General features: G+C 43.6%; 1 protein-coding gene across 5 annotated transcripts in view; it reads left to right on the forward strand.

Annotated features, from left to right (window-relative positions):
• Positions 1 to 20847, forward strand: part of PID1 (phosphotyrosine interaction domain containing 1) — a 202039-nt gene that overhangs the window by 3831 nt on the left and 177361 nt on the right. Inside the window, exon 3 of one of the 5 annotated variants that reach the window (XM_036237347.1) lies at positions 376 to 20482. The exons of 3 other annotated variants lie outside the window; for them this stretch is intronic. In XM_036237347.1, the coding sequence (XP_036093240.1) occupies positions 376 to 534 (159 nt within the window). In that variant the 3' untranslated portion in view covers positions 535 to 20482. Of the gene's footprint in view, positions 1 to 375; positions 20483 to 20847 lie in introns of those variants that run through there. One more of the 5 variants, XM_036237346.1, reaches the window with a different exon arrangement.

A 20847-nucleotide genomic window follows, 5' to 3' on the forward strand; every position in this document is an offset into this window, starting at 1 on the left:
TCATGGACTCAGATCGAGTCAGTGTTGGAAAGTGCTCATCCACGTGGGCTCCAGCTCCTGCTCCCCAAGTTTAAATTAGCGAACAGGCCCTGTGCTCTTTTCAAAGTACCTCTCAAGCCTTGTGATTATCAAAGTGAGCCGGATGGAGAGGAAATTTCACATTCATGGCTTTTCCCAAAGGGCAGCTTGAAGCTTCTTTCAAACACACGCTTTGTATGCTTTTATTTTTTGCTCCGGGGGAGGGAGTTGCCGAATGTGAGGCGTTCAGTGAGCTGCTTATAATAATATTTCATTTACATTCCTTGTGGTTATCTTTGTCACGGTCTCTGCTGTCTGGGACTTTTTTCTTCCTTTTTTTTTTTTTTTGTCCTCAAGGCACTGCCACATCGGAACATGGGTGTCCGGGTCCTCACGGAATGGGGCACCTCAGCTTGGCCGTGGCCGTGGGGATGGAAACCATGTTGGATGGGGGAAATCAGTGAGCCCCGCCCTCCTCACACCAGTCTTTCTGACCTTCTCATACAATCTCATTAACTTTTTTTTCCTCATTAATTTTTAATGCAAACATTAAAATGCTCAATGGACGCTTTCCCAGAGATTTCTATTAGGACTAAGGAGTCGATTCATTGTGCAAATACCTAGAGACTAATTGGGGTGGGAAGAAGGGAATGACATCTTTTCTTAGCCGATCGTATGAGCTGATGTTACATGATGCCCATTCGGAGGGTCTGTGGCCCAGAGCGTGTGGCAGAACTTCGCGGTGGCCATTCACCCTGCAACTGAATCGAGTCGAGCAGATGGCATCTTTTGGGTCCCGTTGGATGATTGTATCCATATGCACTTCTTTGCCAAGTGAAATGATGCCGGTGTTTTCTGATTTGAGGTTTTGCTGTTTGACCCAGATCCAATGCAGGCGAAGCGACCTGTTGCCCCGAGCGGAGGGATTTCTCATTCAGACGCGCAAACAGCAGCAAGTTCATCTCCTCCCTTGCATGTTAAAACTTGCGGCGGGTCCCACTAGAGCCCTCCTTGCTGAGGGAGCGTCTGCTGTGAAAAATACAACAGGATCAGAAGGGGTGCCCAGGTTTAAATTTCCACTCCAGATTTTTAAAAATAAATAAATTTGAATTCTTTTCACCTTCTCCTCTGAGCAGTGGACCTTTTATTCTTAAAAGGACTTGGGGGAAGTTTTATACATTTTTAAAGAGGTAGATTTGAAACAGAGTTGTAAGGGGGACTTTTCAGTAGGAAAAGGCTATCTATCTATCTATCTATCTATCTATCTATCTATCTATCTATCTATCTAGAGGTGAGATTACATTTGGCCTCGAGCTTTGAAATTTGCATGCATTTCCTGATTGCCTTAATTAGTGGGCCGGGCTGATTCATTAGAAGTGACAGACTCATCCATGCCCGCACACGGCCTCCCTCAGACACAGGACACTTTATGTCCCTGAGTATGTCTTCAGTGAGCTGCCAGGTACATTTTTCTGGAAGTCAGGGATGGGGGAGAGCTGGGGAAGGATGGATGGAGACTGAGTTCAAAATGAAGGGGGCCAGCTCGTCCTTAGCCCCTGGCGTGGATGGGACAGGAAGGACACATGGGAAACAAGTTCTAGCAAATTCTAATCGGGGATCTCCGTGTAACCGTCTTCTCATGAGGCATTCAATAAAGGTTCCAACTTACTTGTTTTCCTGTCTCCCCTGAGATTCAACTTTCCCCACGGCATGTCCCCAGGGTGCAGAACTAGGTTGTGGCTTCTCAGCCTGGGGCCATTTTCTCTTCTCCACCGGCCAGTGGCTATGCTTGAGCACTTCTGTAAGAGAAAATAGAGAGAGAGAGTATAGGGAGAAAACCAGAGTCTAAAGAGCTTTTCTTTTGCTTTTGACTGGAAAAAAGGTTGAAGTGTTTAACTAAATAATATTTGGAGATATTTTAGGAAGACACAGTTTCTTCTTTTCCTTCTCTTCCTTGTCATACCTGGTAGATCTCGCCTTGGCTTGGAGTGTGGATTGTTCTAGATTTATTTCTCTATTACTACGCCACTTCCACTTTTCCCCTTGAGAAATGAGACAGAAGAACCCTGTAAAACATCAGCTAGAGACCTGCGTCATCGGGCAGAGAGAAAACCTGGGTGACTGTGACACGTTTCCAGGCAGACCGATCTCTCAGAAGGAACACAGAGCAAGAAAGAGAATGACTTTCTTAGAGCATGTGGCGCTGAGCTAGGGAATTTCACTGGAATTATCCAGCTCATTTACCTGCCATGACCACCTTTACCCCCATTTTAGAGATAAAGAAACCAAAGGCTGGAGAATTCAAATGATTTGGCCAGGGTTGGACAGCGAGGAATGAACGGAGCCGGAATCCGAACCGGGCTGTTGGACCCCAGGTTGGCTTCTTAACCGCTTCTCTGTAGGCCAGAAGAATGGGACAAAGAGGATGCTGTACCTTGCAGGGGCTGTCGTCGTTAATAAGAAGATTCAGAACAGTGGCGCTCTCACTGGCTCGGAGAGCCCGCGCTCACGCTTCTCATCGAAGCCGTACGGGGGCCCGAATCACTGTGGGAAGTAAGCTGCCTTGCCATTCTTAAGCCGAAACTCCCAAGTGCCATTTAAGACTGGCGTTCGTTCAAACTAGAGACCCCGAAAACTGGTAATCAAACCCGATCATCTCTGCAGCCACTCCATGGCCAGACCAAGAATGGCAGGGGCGGCGTGGGCTGGGAAGGAGGAAGCTGGGGCATTCGGGAGCAGTGGCGTAGGAATGATAACTGCTTGTGCAGAGACACAGGTTTCTTGTCCAATTTGTCCTAGATTTTGCTGTTGGTTTCACCTCTCGTAGTTGTGTGAGCGCAAAGCACTGGGTCTTATCGCTGAAGGAGACCTGGAGTTAGCATGCATTTGAGGTCTCCCAGAAGGAAAATTCCATCGTACATCATTGGGTCTTTCTCCAAGTTTGTCAGCAAAACCTCAACCAAGTGACTTGCAAAATGCTAGCCTTGGAAAAAACTTTCTGCCCCTTGGTTACCCGTTGCCTGATGGGGCTGTTTCATATGGACTGCTGGGTTATCTGGGGGTGTCAGGCAGCATTCGCATTTTGTCCAAAGTTCCAGATTCGCCCCCTCCTCCCCCTTCCCTCTGCACTGACTCCAATCCACCATGTGAATCAGTCCTATAAATTGGATCCCGGAAGGGTCAGCCCTGGACAGCCCCAAGGCTACTGGAGACCAGGCTCCTTCCCTCCACAGAGCTGTTTTACTCCTCGAATAGCAGCAGTTTAGGGACTCGTTAGTGGTCAGCAAATAAAACTCGTCCAGAAATGCTCAATGACTATAGTGTGCTCTGCTCAGCCCCCTTGGGCACAAATCTAAACGGAGGCTTTGTTCAAGTAGAGCAAGAAGAAATTATTGAGATGTTTGTCCACAGACCTCCTTAGAGATCTCGTGGAATTCGTTACTATCATTTTATGTTAACTTAAAAAAAAAAGTTTTGGTCCCGATTTAGCTGCTAACCAGTGATAAAACATCAGCGTATGTGCCAGGTCCAAGCCCGCAGGCCCGACCTGGACGGGATGGGACCAGCGGTGAGGCACAGACTTGCTTTGTGCCTTCGGCATATTTTGATGCTGCCAAAGTCTCAGCGAGCTCCCTCACTCCCTGCTGATGGCACTTGGGTCACTCATCTTTCCGAGGTCCCTTTCTCATGCCCGATGGCCCAGGCCTCCTCTCTCTTTCCTCATCTTTGGCAACTGAGGTCTTATTTTGATAAGGGAAGCTACCGCTGAAGTTCCCTCGTTGAAGCCTCTGCATTATATTAGTTGGGCCTTTTATCACTTGCACCTTCGGCATTCTTAACTGACATAGCTACTAAGGGACTAAAATTCAGATTTGAATCCTGGTCTCCATGTCCCACTCATTGTTGTGGGTTGAGTTGATTCCCTCACCCCGCCCTACCCCAGATTTGTCGAAGTCACCTGCAAAGGCAGCTCTCTTTGGAAATGGAGTGCGTGCAGATGGAATCGAGTTAAGAGGCGGTCATGCAGGGTTAGGGTGAGCCCTAAATTCAGTGATCGGTGACCTTATAAGGAGAGATTTGAAACCACAGAGGAGACACGAGACAGAAGGCCATGTGGAAGATAGAGGCAGAGAATAGATTTAAGCTCCCACAAGCCAAGGAGTGTCGAGGATTGCTGGCAACCACCAGAAGTGAGAAGAATCACCGAACATTCTTCCCCAGAGCCCTTGGAGGGAGCACGGGCCTGCCAGCAGCTTGATTTTGGTCTTCCAGTTTCCAGAGCTGTGAGAGAATACATTTCTGTTGTTTTAAGCCACCCCATCTGTGGTAATGTGTTGTGGCAGCCCCAGGAAGCCAATACACGAGTGAAGAAGCCACACGGCCTTTTTGCTGTGTTCTGTCTCCCTATTCCCAGAGGGGTAGGTACGCTTGACCGCCATGTGCAGGACAAAACCAATGCGTCTGTGTAGCGTGCCCTTTCTATACTGTGTGAATTTATTTATGGTGGATTTGAAAAAATGAGAACAGACATTAGAGAATAATTACAGTATTCTCTCTCTCTCTCTCTCTCTCCTATTTCTGATCAACGTCCTAGGACCAGGTGGTAAGCGCTGAGTGTGACAGGAGCCGTGTTGCTCATGAGGGGGGCTTCTGGAAAATACGGTAAATTTGCTACAAGAGATAGCTAACTTTGGTAATTAAAATTCTGGGCTGGGATGTGACAGCCTGTCACTCTTAGGTAAATCTCAGTGGCACTTTTCCAGATAGGCGGAGCCTAAAGGAGGGAGAGGGTTTGGTTCTCTGGTGGTCCTACTGAGTCTTGCAGGGTCTCGGGGTAGCCGGCCTCTGGGATTCGCTTTCCTAGACCAGGAAAATGCACTTGCTTCAGAGTTCGTCTGAGACCAGCCTCCAGGCCAGCCTCAGAGTATGTCTGGTCTATCATTTGTATCTGCTTGAATATTTTGTTTTGTTTCCGTTTTCACTTAGTAACGGTATAAATAAACTGTTTTCATGAAGAACCTGTTCCTTTCCTCAAACTCACTTGTAAGACAAAAAACAAATGTCCTGAGGAGTCAGAGCATGTGCTGTCCCGGGCCAGATCCTCTCTTCACCGCAGGAGCCATGGTGGCCCAGATGGTTCCAGTCCCGATGGGGCTGAGGGGCCTGGGTTACACTGCAGGGCTGGCCTTGGGTTTGCATTTCATAGCGTGAAGTTGCTCTTGTTTTAAAAGGCTGTTTCACTGTTCAGTCTCCTCCTCGGTAGGGAGCGGACGCTGTGTGTGTGCCTGGGAGGGCGGAGGGCTGGAGGCAGACCAGCCACGAGAGAGGAGGCTTCTTAGTTGTCATCCTTCCTCGGGAATAGATCTGTCCTCACCCTCTCATGATGAGTCTTTCCTCACGGTTTCTTCATAATTGTGGGTCTGAGGCTCAACACACAGATGCCGAAGCCCCTTTTGCCCCCCATGAGCTCCGATGCCTTCACCTCAGGGTCTGTCAGCTTTTCCTCGGGTGTGTGTGGCAGCCTGGTGCACAAGCAGCCCGTAATGCGGGCGAGTGGGCACCGCCGTCTACTTTTGAAGTCTGAGGATGTCCCCTGGACGCCAAGCAGGGGCTGTGGGACCCTGGTACTGATGGGTGGCTCTTTTGCTCACGACTTAACTTCTCGGTAGCTCAGCATATTAGTTTCCCAGTGTTGCCAAAACAAAGTGTCACAAACTGGGTGGTTTAAGCAACAGAAATTTATCGTCTCCCAGTCTGGAGGCTGAATGTCTGAAATTGAGGAGTTGGCAGGCGTGGTTCCTTCTGAGGCTGCGAGGGAGAGTCTTTTCCGTGCTTCGCTCCTGGCTTCTGGTGGTTTGCTAGCCATCTTCGGCATTCCCTGGCTTGTGACAGTCCTCACATGGCGTTCTCCTGTGTGTGTGTGTCTCTGTGTTCCAATTTCCCCTTTTTATGATAAATACACCCGTCACATTGGATTAGAAGCCCATCCTAATCCAGTACGATCTTATTTCTTTTAATTTAACTAATTTCATCTGTAACATCCTATTTCCAAAAAGGTCACATTCCGAGGTCCTGGGGGGTTAGGATTTCTGCACGTGACTTTTGAGTGATACAATTCAACCTGTCACACTGAGCGTGAAATTTTATTTTGAGTATCCTCTATTCACTTACATATTTCTCCCTATTTGAACTAACCATCAAAAATGGCAGTGAGAATTTTTTTCAAGTGGTGGTACACATGTGACATGTCATGACTACTATTTTAGTCTTTTTCAATGAAATGACGCTAGAATAATTGAATATTCATATGAAAAGCAACAAAAAACAACAGAATCAACAACAAACCCCCAAACTTCAAGCTGTACCTCATCCGTACAAAAATTCACTCAAAATGCATCATAGGTGTACATGGAAAGCCTAAAACCATAAAACTTCCAGACAAAAACAGCTGAAATTCTGTGACTTCGTATACATCTGTGCAAACAATCCAGATACTGAACAGATCCACCACATCCAAAAGTTTCTTTGGTTTGAGCAAAGGTTTTTTTTAGAATAATAACAAAAACACACTCAATAAATAAAAGAAAAATTAGATAAGTTGGACTTCATCAAAATTAAAAAGTTTTGCTCTCTAAAACGTATTTATAAAAAAATGAAGAGATAAGACACAGACTGGGAGAAAATATTTGCAAATCATGTATCTACAACGAAGGACTTGTGCCTGGGGTATATGAAGAACTCTCAAAACTCAATAATAAGATAACCTGATTTTTTTTTTTTTCGAAATGAGCAGGTGATTTGAACAAGGTTAGGAAGTAAACATATGAAAAGATGTTCCACATCATTTGATTAGGGAAACACACATTAAAATGGTAATGAGGTACCATTGCGCAACTATAGAATAGCTAAAATTAAAAAAGCTTTGACTATACCAACCAAGTGTTGGTGAGAAGACAGAGAGACCAGAACTCATTCACTGCCGGGGGTGGGGGGGGGGAGGATGGAAAATGATTGAAAACAGACTAATAGTTGTCCGAGGCTGGGATGAGAGGAAGGGATTTGAAAAGGGTTTACAGAAACTTTTGGGGGTGATGGGTATCTTCAACATGTGATTATGGCGATGGTTTTATGAACTGATGCGTAAGTCAAACTCTCAAATTGTGGTATGTCAACTATATCTGCATAAAACTGTTAACATGTGTGTGACGCAGTCATTGTACGCCAGGCACAGTGCTAGGTACTGAGGAAACCGAACATTGCATGGTGTCTACTCTCCCATCTCTGAATTCTCCGTAGCTTTCATTTTCTTGTTCACTGGAAGTTAAAATTCTAATCCAGAATGTAAATAATCGACTCTCTATTTTTCTTAGAGTTCTGATCTCCCTTTTCCGAACATTTCTTCACTGAGTTCTTGAAATGACACTTTTCATCGATCTCAGCTTGCCTGAGGCTCTTAGTGAAACTGCTTGACCAAGAAAAGAAATACAGACCAGTGCGTGGAAAGCCACCGCCTAGTTGATTCTTCCCCGATCCGAATGTCCCCTTTCCCAGCACCTACCTCTGGCCCATGTGGCTGGCAGACTCGGGAGATTTTGCTGTTGAGAAGGAGAATTTCTGGGATTGTGGTCTGAACCACCTCTGGCCATTCCTCCTCCCACGATAGAAAATGCGGAATTTACCACACGAAACCACGTGTGGGATTTAATTCCAGTGTGTGGATGTCACAGGCCTAGCAGATATAGGGGCTGCATTTCGTATGGAACAAGTCTTTTTGCTCAAGAATATGGCAACTTAAAATATTTAGATAGGATGCACCAACTTTATCAATGGCCGTTGAACCTTAATAAAGAGCTACTGAGACTCATTCACGAAAATAACTTTGATTTAGTTTAAAAACGTTTTTCCTCTCAAGGGGGAAAACTTGAGGTATTTAACTCAAACTCTTAAAGTAAAGGGCACAGGGTATAAGACTTTGTTCAATTAGTATATACAGAGATCGCGTGGCATAGCGTCCAAGCTGAGGTCAGTTGAGGCGACGGGGGCACCGTTAAAAATGAACCAGAATGGCGGCATAAACCAGGAGTCCCCTGGCAAACCAGGGTACGTGGTCACCCCTAAATATGGCAGGTCAGAGTCTAGACTTCTGTTTCTAACGGTATGTGCTTTGGAGGTGGAGGAAAGAAATGAAATAGTTGAGGTGAGGGACTGCGGATGGCAAGAAAGTCAGAAAGAGGGGACGTCGGGGCGTTGAGGGGTGGAAGGCTGTGCAGACAAAAGGCGAGGAAGACGTGGAAGGGTGGGGCGGGTCACGCAGGCACCCGGCACCGTCTGCGGCACGTGTACAGGCCCCGCAGACGTTAGCTGTCTGTCACGCGTCCGGAGCCGTCGTCGGCTCTGATGCATTCACTGCTCCTTCGAGCAACGTCGTTAGATGCTCGCAGCCCGCCCAGTGGTTCCCGGTGCCATGGTGGATCATCTGGTCTCTTAGGAAACAGTGCTTTTCAGATGAAGAGTCTGGAAACTTTGAGGGGAAGAATAAAGGATCTCCAAAACCACGGGGATGGGCAGGTTAGGGGGAAAAGGAGGCGATGAGAGAATATTTCTTTAGGCCGGATGTCAGGCTCCCTGTGGCCCACATGGGTTACGGGGACACCATGGGGTCTATAGTCAGGTACCGATGGGTTCAAATCCTGGCTGTTCCACTTCCTGGGGATTGCCTCAGGCCTCTGGTCTGGGTTTTCTCAACTTTAAAGTGGGAATAATAACATTTAGCTCCTGACTGTTAATTGAGATACGGAATACAAAGAGCTAAGCATGGTATTAGGCACATTATTGGGAAGCAGTGAATACTGATTTCTCCCCCTAGTTCAGATCCAAGGGTAGACTAGGAGTAGCAGCAGGGCCTTACGGAGCCAGGCGGGTAAGAGAACTTTGGTGTTTCCCAAAGTGTGTTCCATGGAGCGCGTGCTCAGCCAGCTGCTCGTGTGAGTCAGTCTTCAAACAGGTTTGGAGAGCACTGGGTGAAGCAAAGGGAGTCCGGTTTCCCGCAGGACGGCTCCCAGCCTTAAGATGCCAGCGCCTCGTGAATTTCCACGTGACAGCGGAGGATGATCCCAGTCTGCTCCCCCCCCTCCCCAACCCAGTCCAAGGCGCTTCAACACAGAACTCACTCTCCTTTAAGTTGACAAACCGTGGGTCTGAGGCTTGGCTCTCGCTTACAAAAATGTTTCTTTTGGCCCCTTCGGTGTATATAAAAATCTTTACAAATTAGTCTCCGGGATTGAAAAATTAGAGGAATTTATAAGAAACTTTAGACTTTCTGATTCTCTGAAAAGATGGGAGGGTCAAAGCACTGTGGGCCTGGATTCGCCCGTAGCGGCCACTGACCAGCGCTGCTCCATTCTGACGGGCTGTGGCCTCCAGCTTGTCCCAGCACCTCTGGCTAATTCACACGACAGAGGGAACTGGAATCCGTGACCTCGCTCTAGTTCAGCTCCTTCCTTTGCCTGATGGGAGAACCGAATCTCAAGTTCATAGAGCGCTGGATCCTCGGTCTCCTGACTCTTAAAGGCCAGAGTGACAAATAATTGTGTGACTAAGTTCATTTGTTCAGCACCATTCACTGCCCTCCAGGTATAGTCTGGTCACTTGACTTCAGCTGCCTGGGGCCCAGTTTCTCTCCTTTCTTCTCTGTTTTTGAGGAGCTGTGTGTTGGAGTTTGTGGGGCTGGAGCGGGGAGATGCCATCCCCCCTTCTCTCCTGGGCGGATAGGTGCACGGGAACCGCGAGCGTCATTTCTCATCCTGCTTTCTGATCTTGAGCATCTGGGAGGGCTTCCAGGCAGAAGCAGGAGGCTTCACCAACTTTTCTCTAAATGCAGATCTGTTTCCTGCATATCTCATGCCAGGCAACTGAAATTTCTCATTGTTATGGTATTGGCTCATTTGGGGCATTTTTACTGCCAAACATTGGGACAGATGGCTTCCAAAAAAAAAAAAAAAAAAAAAAAAACGGGGGAATTTAGAGGATGGGGAGCAGTTTTTAATTTAATGGAATTCAACATTTTCCTCACAGATGATCAGCCTGCAAAGAACCATTCAAATGCTATTTCAGGAAACCCAAATTGAAAGACATTCGTCATGGTGACAACACTTATATTTAAGAGTACCCTTTCCACCCCCAAAAATAAAAACACAAAAAACAAACAAACAAACAAACAAACAAACAAAAGCACTCAAAGTACTTTGCAGATGCTTCCTGATCATCTTGGGAACAGACTTGCTGCTGCGCTCACTTACCTTCCCAGGTAGGACACCATTCTACTTAACCCTGCCCTTTTCCTGCAGAGTTTTGGGATAATGTGCATGGAATTAGCCAGAAAGTGGCTTGAGCTATAAACCACGGAATTAGACCTCCCATCCTCAGCCAATCTGCTTGGTTCACTTCCTGGCTCCCCGGCTTTGCATGATCCCTCCGTTAGGCTGTTTAAATTATAGGTCTGAGAAAGTTGTCTATCACTCGTGTGTTTGACCGCCCCCTTCCTGTAAAAGTTTATCAACTTTATTGATAACAGCTCTAAAAATTATTGCACCCTGCAATCAGACCTGCTGTTAGGTCTGTCTACTGTTCATCTATCTTTTTATCCTCCTATTTACCCTAATCTAGTCTAACCTATCTTTCTTATAGTGCCTCTTAAAATCAGAAATTCATCTGAGATAGTTTCCAGCACACAAAGTTACTCTGCAGGAGCAAAAACGGAGAGATGACGCTGGCTGCAGAATACAAGGACCTGGCCAATCTAAAAGCTCAGAAAATATAATTATACATTAGATCCTTACATAGCTCTGAGAAGTTGGCTTTTGGTTGGTAAGGAAAACAATTCAAATGCTTTCGAAGTACTTTCCATAAAAGATAGAAATACTACTGAAACATTAAAACAAGATTGAAATAAAACCCCTCAAATACCAGTCATATCATGAAGGGAGGGATTCAATCTTACCTGAAAAAAAACCTAGACTAAGGATAGCTGCTGTAACTGAGCCTGAAACTGAAGTTTTTAGCTCTGAGCTTCCTAGCAGCCTAAATAAAAATAGAAACATGATGAGTTATTCAGTTCTTCTTTGCTAGTAGAAGAAGGTATAGTAGCTTATCTGGAGCCTCAGACTTTTTCCTAATGTGATGACCCTGGGAATTATCACGTGGTCCTTTATAAGGGACATCATAACACAGGCTATTGGGCAACAGCATTAGTTGTAGTTTTTGCCAAAGCTGCCCCCAGAAGCTGAAAAAATAAACAATTCCGTAGGAATGCTAAGCGTGTTTATGTAGGAGTAGAGTGGACATCTGTGTTTTTTTCTTGCCCAGCTTCGTTCCCTGTCTTCTGGTCACAGCACCCTGATTTCACTTTTGGAGACTACTCTTTCCCCTGTCCAGTGGGGGCACTTTATTTTGTTTTAAGGTGGGGGACTGCCATTCATTGTACCCTCCTGTAGCTATGGGGTCGATGCGTGCCCCAAATGCCTAGATTAATCATATATTTTTCCAGAAGTTGGAATCCTGAGCAGGGTGACAATAAGGCTGAAAGTAGCCCGGACTGATAGTTTTGCCCGTCACGGTCCGAAGCAACTCCTCGGTCCTGCTATGTGGACCCCAGGAGCAGCTTGATCTCCGTCCTTTCCGAGCTGTCATTCTGCCCTCCTTTCAATCCAATGTCACTGCAACAATTTATTTTTTTCTGCTCGACTGAGCCAGGGTTGGTGTCAGTTGCTTGTGACCACAAACTCTGATGGATTTGCAGGTAGAATTTTCCGTGAACCCACTGCTGTTCAGTCTTCAGATTCTGTTTTACAAGATGTGACGTGTGGAGCAGAGCGTGTGTGGCGAGAAGTGAGGGAATCGTGCTTGAAGGATCTCCAAGATAATCGGAACCCCCCCCCCAGCATCCTTGTCCCCTTTCATGGGTCTACTTTCCTTGTACAAAGGGTACGTGCTTAAGTGTGCAAGAAGAAAGAATGCAAACATTTTTTTTCCCTTGGAATTTTTTTATGCACATACACGTACATTAGTAAGCCCCACTGATCAAAAACAATTTTAGTTATCCTATAGTCCTGGCCCACAGCTTCCATGTTCTGGCTCATCATTGGAGAAAGATTTTTTTTTTTTGTCTTCCTTGTTTATAAGGGTGTAGCCCGGCTTTGGCATTTGCTATAAATCTTAAGGTTTTTATAACTTGGATGTTACGCTCACCTTCCTGCCAAATTTCTGTACTGAAAAAGCAAGAGTGTCATTTTAAGTAATGATGCTTTTACTGCATCCAAGATAAATAAAGTCATTTTGGTACACATTATAAAATGAATCCCTCTTGTCTCCGAGTCTGGGGTAGAAATGGTGTCAGGGATGCAAACAGCTGTTTTGGTTAAAAGAGCCGAAAGGACAGTCTCAGGCTGTCTGAGCCTCAGTTCTTGAGAAACATTTGTAGTTGTTGGTTAAAAATGTGAATGGCTCCTTAAGTTCACTCTAGGACAATGTGGGTTCTTTAGCCCAGAAAGTTAAATGCTCCAGCTTTGGCAGTCCTGACCTTCTGGGTAGAGAATGTAGTTTCTCCAGTTCGTCTTCAAGACCTGCTTTGCCACTTTGATTTAATACGAGGCGGAAATCTTCGAAACAAAGCTCTCTGGATCCAGGGTTAGCTTGGGCATCTCCCTCCCCCTCTCACACCCCACCCCTTGTCTTTTCCCCAGGAGCTTGATGCTTTGTAGAAAATGAATAGCTTTGCAAATTTGGGACCGTGTTGTACAACCAAAGAAAATTCAAATTAGTATTCCCCCTGGGGGAATCCTCTAGGGGAAATTGAAATTTTATTTAAATATTCACGTGTCGAGGACAGCCAATATCTGTTTTAGGATGTTGACAGCCGTCTGAATGATGCAGTTCAATGGTTTTCTGGAAGTAAGGCAGTCTAGGGAATGAAGAAAACAGAGTCTGAAAACCTGCTAATTGGTATTTCCTTCTCTCGGCTGTGTTAATGGTAAATAGCGCAGACTCAATGCTGAGTGCTTCACTCCTTGGCCCAGAGAGCTGACGTTTTTCTTCATAATGTAATTTAATGCCCTTGTTGAACAGAGGCTGACCCGTGAGACATGTGTGTGCTCTGAAGAGGCAGGGACGTGTGCCGGCAGGGTACTTAGGTGCAGGGCAAGCATTCAATGAGCACTTGGAGGGAGTCTTTTGAAAATAAAACTTAAGTTGCAAGGATCGCAACTCCATGCTTACGGTGGGCTTCCTCGGTGATTTGGGGCAATGCCTGTGTTTTCTCTTTCCCCACCCCCCTTTTCCTTCGACCCTCTTTCCTTTTTGCTTTTCTCCTCCTTCTTTCCTAACAATGAATGGGAGTGAAGTTCCTTCCATTCTTGAATTTCTTTGAACTCTCTTGCAAAGTGCTGAGTCTTTTAGATATTTTTTTGCAGCTTTCCCAAGGGGCGATCACCACCTCTCTTTTTTCTCATCTTCCTTTTCGGCGGCTGTGACTCTTCGTGGGCTGGAAGTCACAGCTGAATTGGACAAAGACAAATTTGGCTCTTGCTTCAAAACCATTGCTTTTTTTGGGGCTTAAAAAAATTCTTTTCTTTTCTTTTTTGGCTTATGGTCAAGAGGGCATTTATCTTTACATTAGATGATCATCAAAACTCATTTCTTGGGTTGTAGGTGAGAGAACAAATGGATTCATTTTAATCCAAGGACTGGAAGAAATTGATATATTGTTGATTTCTTGTAAAATAGACTTTAAAAAGCCTATCTTGGAACTTATCAGATGCCTGTTTTCAGTATGGTAAGGACCGAATGCTATTTATCTTTTTTATTTCCATCATTGGCTCATCTAAGTGAGACATTTAACTTTGATTCGAAGCTATTAATGCCTACTGGTAAATAAAAAATGTGCGATAGAGGAAATTATTTTTCCTGTCTTGCATTTCTATGGGCATCTCAGGCTCAGGAGAATTTTTATGTAGCATAACAATTTCATAAGTGTTAACATGTTTTTTTTTAAAGCTTCACAGCATAAATAGGAGCAGAAGCCTGCATCAGAAATTTAAAACTACATTAAAGTTGGCCAAAGCAGAAGGCAAACTCATAGTTCAGTTACGACTCACTTCCTTGGGGTTCTGGGTAGTGTGCTGGTAGTGGAATAGACCCAACTGAGATGCTCTTATTATGGATTAATAATTCTCGACTATAGATCTTGGAACTCAAGAGGGTTGTGGAATTATATCGAGACGTTTGTGAACCCTATGTGCATTAAACGTACGTTTCTTATAGACCAGAAACATATACCTTGCAAATGTATCAACTACTTTTCAAATCCTTGAAGCCGACCTCTGTGTATCATCCCCACGACCAGCATCCAAGTCTAAACAATCATCATGTCTCCAGGAACATAGCCAAAGCCATCTCGCCCTTGTCTCACTGCTGCCAGTGAGGCACACCCTTGTGTGTTTTATTAACTACTTATTTAAATTCATTTTATTGATTCATAGTCGTTTTTGGACTTTGTGCATATTTTCAATTAGCGAGGGAGTACTGCATGTGAATCAGCAGCATTTTGGATTTAAAGGGGATCGTGATACTTGAAAGCGTTGGGCACTATAGATTTGATTAATGCTGATTATAGGGGGGTAAAAATACACTGACTTTGGTTGAGATTGGTCCAAGTTCTTCTCCTCAGATCCCTTTCTCACAGGCTTTACTTGTTTGGGTGAGGAGCCCAATGAAATTATAAGGTGCGTTCAAAGAAGTGGTTATAAGAAGTCTACCAGCTCAAGAAGGTTTTCACGAGTTAAATAAATATAAAGGGACTGTTACCATGGACGAGACTTTCATCCGAAGACGCTGTGAATGGCAAAAGATAATCTGTCCTTTTTTTTATTAAGAACATGAAAGCTTTCTCTCAAGTCCTACCCAGGAGGATTCAAACAACCCAGGCACAAGGACTATACCGCATGGACACATATTGCTTGAGAGAGTAAATATTTTAACTGGGTCCATTTTCACCCCAAACTGAGTCAGATTTCTCTTAGTAAAGCCAAAGGGAAAAATAGTGGACATCGCATCATCTCCATCACAGGTGCTAAATTTACAATAATGGCAGAAGTAGACGATGTGGTTATGTAACCCCAGATTCTGTGATTTACTTTATTTGCCTTGGGACCTTTGTGCTTTCCCCCTCGTGGTTTGGCACAATCCTGTTGAAATTGACAGTCCTCTGACAGGAGCAATCAGTCGATGCTGGTCTGATATGGTATCAGAGGGTCCTCTAGCCCATCTCTCAATAAAAGCATTTCGTCCAACGGCAAGTGTTGAGAATTGCCAAGAGTACTGAAAAAAGGAGACTTTGTAGTTAAAATAAAAATTGCATCTGAGGGTTCAGAAGTTTGGAATTTTTCTGTTTGTTTGTACAGATGTTATTTGGCAAATTTCTTATTTGGGAAAATGTTCCTTAGTTTATATCTCTCTTTTTTTTTTTCTCCTCCTTCTTTCTGCAGTCTTTTGCACATTGGATGTGAGAAGATTGTATGGAATAAAGCCAATGAATTAAAATGTTGGTGATTAGGAAGAACCTGTCTTTCCTCCCCTTTGTGGCCAGTGTTTATAAAGAAGTGATCTTATCAGATGCTAAAGGTTGCTTTGGTGCTTGGGTTCAAAGCCATATACCATCTTCATCTCTCTCTTTGCATGCACCCCGGACTATTTTCTATACTTTTGTGTTTCAATGTTTGTTTCCTTTGTTTGAAATATTCTTCATAATCCCCCGTACGCCCTGCCCAGGGGCCATATTCCTGCCATAGCAGATGAAAATGCCTTTCTTCTTCCTTTCCTGATCTCCAGTTGCAGTCAATCACCCCTTTCTTCTGATTGTCTATAGTTTGTTCTTATGTTATAATTGTATTACTTAGCTCATTTCAGTTTTTCTGTTTATTAGAATTATTTGTGGGCTTCCATCTCATGAAAGTCTTTAAGCCCCAGAAAATGGGGGCTGGGTCTTTATTCCTCATTGTATGTCCCATTGCACCTGGCATACTATTTGGAATCTAAAGCTGGGAACATGGTACAAGCCCAATAAATATATTTATTTATATAGTGCTTCAGTAAACTAATGATATTTTCTAGTTTCTTTGCCATCTCTCTTAATTTCTGTGAGAGAAAACGTGAGAGGTAGTAAGCATGCATACCTTTGGAAATCAGTGAGGATGCTGAGTAGAGGTTGACTTTTGTATTGTGAGATTGAGAGAGAGAGAGAGAGAGATTCTTGTGTTTAGAGCCAGCTGTTAATGGAGACGCACACAATTCTTGCATTCATGTTAAGCTTTTTGGAACATGTCCTGGATCTCCTTGACATTCGTATCTATCTTGTACCTAAATTATTGCCTGTTTAAGTAGGGATATTATCTTTGTTATATTTAATATCAGGAATGCAAATGAGGTCAACAATCATAGCTATTATAAAGTATACTATAAAGTATACTGTAAATATAATTATAAAGTATAAGTAATTAAAATATAAAATACGAAATGTGTCTTGTTTAGAGTTGCTTCTGTTTTTTTTTTCTTTCTGTAATTGATTATGGTGGAGTTTTAGATAGGAGGAATTTTTAGATTGCTTTTCTTTATGTAAGATCAACTGAACTCCAGTTGGGCATCATCGAGAAACTGGGAGGGCTCCAGGCTTGCTAACCACATTATTTGTGCTATAAAACAAGGGAGTTATAAAAAAAATTGCTTTAAAAGGACAGAGAAGCCAGCTTGGCTTCCATTAGCCAAATATGGCACACGCTATGTCTCAAAATTAATATCCCATTAGATATTAGCCCATTAGATAAAATAAGAATCTGTGAGGCCATACTGTTATAAACTGATATAAAAAAATAAATAGGAGGAAGGAAAACTCTTCCTTGTTCTACAATGCATCTGACAAATAAGGCAAGAATGACGGAGTTAGAAAATCACCATTTTACGACCATCATAATAAGAATTGGTCTAGGCAAGGATCATTAATGAATATTAAAAATAGTGGATGGATGTTTAATGTAGAATAGGATATTTACATCACCTTATAGTATCTTCCCCAAAAGTATCAACTGAAAAAGGGAAAACAGCAACTTTTCAGTGGCGAAATCAAGCGGACGTTACTTTAAATAAATAATAAAATGTTAGCATCGCCCAGAATGGGGCAAACCATTATCATGTGCCTCCTGATGTGGTACCCTGAGAAGGACCAGTTGCAAAGTATTCCTGTCCCAAGAGCACATAGTCTTCAAAATAACTGGCTCATGCTCTTTAAAAAATATCAACACCAAGAAAGATGAAGAAAGGCCAAGTTACTCTTTCAGGCATGACAGTCAAATGCAGTGCACGATCTAGAATTGGATACTAGACCAGGAAAATGATTGCTATAAAATAAGACTTCCTTGAGATGGTAGGTGACGTAATTTTACTATGCTTATGTAAAAATCTTCTAGTTCTTAGGAGATATATATTGAAGTTTTGGGGCATGAAGGGGGAATGGCATTTGTTTTCTTAAATGCATTTGAGGGAAGGAGAGAGGAAATGAGAAAGGGGAAGGAAAGAGAGCAAGATGGAGGGCGGAAGGGAGAGATGGAAAGAGACAGGAGGTAGAAAAGAAGGGGGAAGGAGAAGGGAAGAAGGGAGAAAGTGAATGAAATGAGAGCAAGAATATATTACAAAAGCAAATGCGTTTGTGTGTCGATGGTTGGTAGTTCTGGTAAAGGGTGTGACTATTCTTGCTATATTTTGGTAAAGTTGAAGTTATTTCAAAATAAAATGTTCACAAATGTCTTTTCTAGTGGTTTTGGCAAGCAGTGGTCACTGAAGTCACAGACCGTTCTATTTTGTCCCTTGTCACGCTCCTAGCACAGAGCCCAGTGCCTGGAAAAAGCAGGCAGACCTGAAATCTCTGTTTCATGGCTGCATGGACGCGAGAGCCTTGAAGTCTCTTAGCCGTGGAATATCGATCTTTACCCAACTGCGAATGCCGATCGTTGGTTCACGTTTTAGCATTTTTAGGTTTCCTTGCAGCTAGTTTTGGCCGTGTAGTGAGATGGTTGTAGCCAATGGGATCTTAAAGGGAGAAGCCCAGCTCCTCTGTCCCTTCCTCCTCTGTCCTGGTGGGAATGTGAAGGTAATGGCCGAAGGTCGAGAGGTCCTCCTAGCCCATCTCGGGGGAGCCCTGTGCTAAGGACGATGGGGACAGGGAGATAGGCGGTCAGGACACGATGCAGGAAGGTGCCGCGCTAGCCCTGGGCAGCTTCGCTGGACTCTGTTTATGTGAGAAAAAAAATCAATGTCTGTCTTCTTTAAACCACTATTACTTTGCCTTTTCTTTCACTGGCGACAGAAGCTAATCCTAAACAATAGACTTTCCTTTCTCAAAATCATCACTATTTAAGTTCTGTTCCTTTCTGAGCTTTGTATTCAGCTCATTAGCTATAGAAATTCTCTGGCCTTTAAAACACTTTTTTTTTTTTTTCCTTCCTTTTCTTCTATCTGTTTTCCCGGAGGAGACTTTCTCTTATTGCGATAAGGATTCTGTTTCTGTCCTTGAGGTGGTGGGTCCCGTATCTGTGTTATGAGCACGGAAAGTATCTTCCTGTCGCCTGGGGCCTGGGTCGCTGCAAACCTTCTCCATTTTGCAAATGGCTAAACTGGTCTGAAAAGATTTTGAGAATTGACTTTCCCTGGGGAAGTTCTTGTCCTGACAGACCCCGCTGGAGACCGGATATGCAGAGGTAAACACTTGGAATAACCAGAAAATAGGAAATTTTAACTATTTCCAGTTGTCAAAAACATTTTACTTCAGTTGAAGGGTTTGGAGCAGTTTTTTTTTTTTTTTTTTAAAAGTGCTCCTTCTGCCTGCTGAGTTTTGTTTAGTAAATCTTTGTACTTTTTTGGAATCCACTCATGTTTTCACTTGTTCAGCAGACGGTTCTTCCTTTGGAGCTATTTATTGCCACTAAGGTTTGCGGTGCATTCAGTCCCACAGATAATAAATGGGTGTGTGAGCCCGCGGCACAACATAAATAGAGGAAGTGACTCCCGCCTTGTTTATTGTGAGACTGGGATGTGAGCAGTGGGCTCAACACACAATTATGTGTGTATGTGTTTCTGTTCAGTGAAATTCGGGAACTCTGTAATGGACCTTGTGAGGATATTGTACGGTGTTCAGTTATTTCCTTTAGCATATTTATTTTTTTAAGTGTTCTGTGGATGCAGATTGTATTTAGTTGCATAATTCCCCGAGTCCTGTTCCTCTGTGATCCGACAGCTCCGTAGTTTGAAGCACATTTTCCTCCTGCTAGGCTGTGTTGACCACTGGTGCCCTGGCTGATATGAATCTGAAAGATAACCAATAATCCCTTGAATGTAAAGGATTGTGTTTGGAATTGCCATGGGCGAGGTCTTGTGGCTCTTTCAACTCCAACTAGCTGGAAAGGAATCAGGGATTGTTGTTGTATGCAAATTTTGATTTTATTCCTACAGAAAAGAAAACAAATGACTTACTTGTTTAGGGTCAACTGGAGAAGTCCACTTCATACTTTTGTCTGCAAAACAAAATAAACAAAACATCAAAGGCAACTAATAATCAAACTAAAATCAGACTATAGGGGGATGTCTGGTAAAAATGACTTAAATATTCTCCTGTCCTAAGTGAGCCTGCTATAATGGGAATGGGGGAGAACTAACAATCAGGAAATTTTCAGTAAGTTTCAGCCCCGCTAGTTACGCTCTGTATGACCGTGGGCAACTTACTCTAAACTCTGAGCTTCGGTTTCCCCGTAGAGTAAAATGAGTCTAGCGACAGAGTCCTTCTGAATGTGGAATGAAACCATGTATGTAAAAGTGATTTCTAGACTGGAAAGTATGTTCGTATATTTTTTAGCAGTCAGCTAGTTAAAGGAGTGATGTACCAATCCCCAGACCCTCCTTGCTGATTTTCCTGGTACGGAGCACTGTAGTTTGCGTTCTAGGTGATAGTAATTGTTAAGGATTTGTTAGAATTTTTATGTAACGTGCAAAAATATATTCTGATTAGAATATTATTCACTTTTCAGTGGTCTGAGAACGAAATCCCACTGAAAAGTGAATAATATTCCATTTATATTACCTGAAATTTCTGGTTATGGAGCTCAGAGTTTTCCATGATGGTTTCTCTATTTCCCTGAGTGCCAGCCAAAGTGGCTAATGACATGGCAGATGTCATACCTAATGCTGCCAGAAGCAAAGCATGGGTGGGGGAGGATCGTGTAGGAATCTTCTGGTGGGAATTCTGAGAGCAGAGTCTGGGAAATGAAGCTCTTAGGAAGAAGTGAGAAAGGAAGAGTCCATGGCTTTACTTTTAGAAGAATGGACAACTGCTTTTTCTGGTGAGCCAACATGTCGAGATGATGGGGATGAACACAGAGAGTTTGCTTTTGTAACAAACACTTTATTCGGGGGAATATGAAATACAAACCAAAAGGAGGAAAAGATAAGCAACCTTCTTAGAGCCGATTATATAATTTTAATTGAGTTAAAATGAAGAAAAATGAAAGGATTTTGAAGGCTCGATTAAAAAACAATTTTAATGAGGTGGTCTGCAGGGTTGGAATTTCGGGAAAGAGGGTCTTGAGTATTTGTTGATGAAAATGGTCGCCCTCGGGAGCTTTGTGGGGACTCCCTGCAGACAGACTTGGTTCCATTTTCATTTTCACAGCTTGTTGCAGTTTCTGGGGTGACGATAAGGATCAGGGATACTTGGTTCTGGGGTGATGATAAGGA

This window comes from Rousettus aegyptiacus, unplaced genomic scaffold (assembly GCF_014176215.1).
Source record: "Rousettus aegyptiacus isolate mRouAeg1 unplaced genomic scaffold, mRouAeg1.p scaffold_m13_p_2, whole genome shotgun sequence".
Lineage (NCBI taxonomy): Eukaryota > Metazoa > Chordata > Mammalia > Chiroptera > Pteropodidae > Rousettus > Rousettus aegyptiacus.